The sequence below is a fragment of the Octopus bimaculoides genome, chromosome 24 (assembly GCF_001194135.2).
Source record: "Octopus bimaculoides isolate UCB-OBI-ISO-001 chromosome 24, ASM119413v2, whole genome shotgun sequence".
In the NCBI taxonomy this organism is placed as follows: domain Eukaryota; kingdom Metazoa; phylum Mollusca; class Cephalopoda; order Octopoda; family Octopodidae; genus Octopus; species Octopus bimaculoides.
This window is the reverse complement of record NC_069004.1, coordinates 35,719,942-35,721,652: the sequence shown is the minus strand read 5'-3', so window position 1 is coordinate 35,721,652 and position 1,711 is coordinate 35,719,942. Positions and strand designations below refer to the sequence as shown.

The window sequence follows — 1,711 nt, the reverse complement described above, 5'->3', positions numbered from 1 at the left end:
TAATGATAATAATAATAATAATAATAATAATAATAATAATAATAATAATAATAATAATAAGAAGAAGAAGAAGAAGAAGAAGAAGAAGAAGAAGAAGAAAAGGAAGAAAAAAGAAGAATGTTTTGTAATTTTGTTAGAAGGTCAGTAGTGTTTGAAGGTGGGTGGGGTTTAGTCGATATCGTCGACTTCATTACTTGACTGGTAATTTATCGACTTCGAGAGGACGAAAAACAATGTTGACTTCTGACTTCAGCTGTTGAACTCAGAGCGCAAAAAGCCGGAAACTACTAATACTACTACTACTATTACTACTACTACTACTACTACTACTACTACTACTACTACTACTACTACTACTACTACTGAATTTCTTGTTTTCTGCATTATAGTTGATCCAGTGAAAAGGACGATAAAGGCGGACCTGTACTTCAACGAAATTTACAAGAAGGAATATGCAGATCCGGAAAACAAACTAACGATAGAAAAACGACGGGAAATTACTGAAACGGTAGGTATTTTATTATTATTATTATTATTATTATTATTATTATTATTATTATTATTATTATTATTATTATTATTATGAAAGGAGGCAACAACTCACCAATGGTTTCAAGTAGTGCCGTCTCCTGTGACTCAAAAGGACAATACTCTCCTTAGAATGCGAGCTGTACCCAATAATGCCATCTTCTGGATCACTTCGAACCTGACAGCAGCTCCAATATTCTTAATATATTTTTCAAAGCCCTTGGAAACTACTCCTAATGCTCCAATTACCACCGCTATCACCATTACTTTCCTCATGTCCCATAAATTTCTCAATGCTTTTTAGTTCAACTGGTGATAACCATTCATTCTTTCAGATGGCTCCAGCTTGGTCACACAGATTTTGTTGACTTAATTCAATAGGGCCTCTGTCGCTCCATGCCCTGTGCATTCTTTTCCTATATCCCCTAGCGGGTACTTCCTTATTTTTGGGGGGATTACCCAGAAAGTAAAACTCCATTACAACCACATTCATTTCTATCGCCCGCCTTCTTTTAGCAGTTGCTTGATGATGACTGGGCCCACGCTGCTCACCCGTGGGGCACCCGTGGGGCACCCGCCGGGTGAGAGACCATCACAAGTTGTTCCAGCCTCATTTACGCCGTTCTTATTTCTATTTTTATTTGACATTTCAGCACACATGATGAGGGTTAGTGAGATTTAGGTTGCACAACCACCCGTATTTTTCCCCCGTGACACCATCATTGACAGGGTCTCCACCCTAGGATATAGGTTTCCTGTAATCCTGGTTTAATTTTTGGAGTTTCCGTCTCCTAGAAGGGGTGATCAAGCGTCATGATTGCTTCCGCCTCCTAGGTATATGCTATTTTGGCGGCCGTTGCCTCGTAAGAGTTCATTAGCCTTTATTATAATTATTATCATTATTATTATTAGAATTATTATCTAAAACAATTTGGTAGGCTTGTTACAGAAGCCTACGGAACTTTAAGTCGTACGGGGCCGAATCAAATTGTTTTAATCAACACTATATGTAGACCCTATTAAATGTGTTGCAAGCCTTCTCTTTTCGCTTGTCCACTCACTCGTACATACATAATACATGGACGCATAAATACATAAATATATATAATATAATATAATATAATATATATATATTTATATATATGTATATGTATATGTATATGTATATATATATATATATATA

The 1,711-nt window shown here is 36.1% G+C and overlaps 1 protein-coding gene across 1 annotated transcript in view; it reads left to right on the top strand.

Annotated features, from left to right (window-relative positions):
• The window catches only part of LOC106871938 (uncharacterized), a 2,662-nt gene extending 1,472 nt beyond the window's left edge, over nucleotides 1-1,190 (top strand). The window contains exons 2-3 of the mRNA XM_014918710.2: nucleotides 390-508; nucleotides 1,182-1,190. Coding sequence (XP_014774196.2) covers nucleotides 390-508; nucleotides 1,182-1,190 — 128 coding nt within the window. The remainder of the gene's footprint in view (nucleotides 1-389; nucleotides 509-1,181) is intronic.
• Nucleotides 1,191-1,711: the final 521 nt, after the last annotated feature.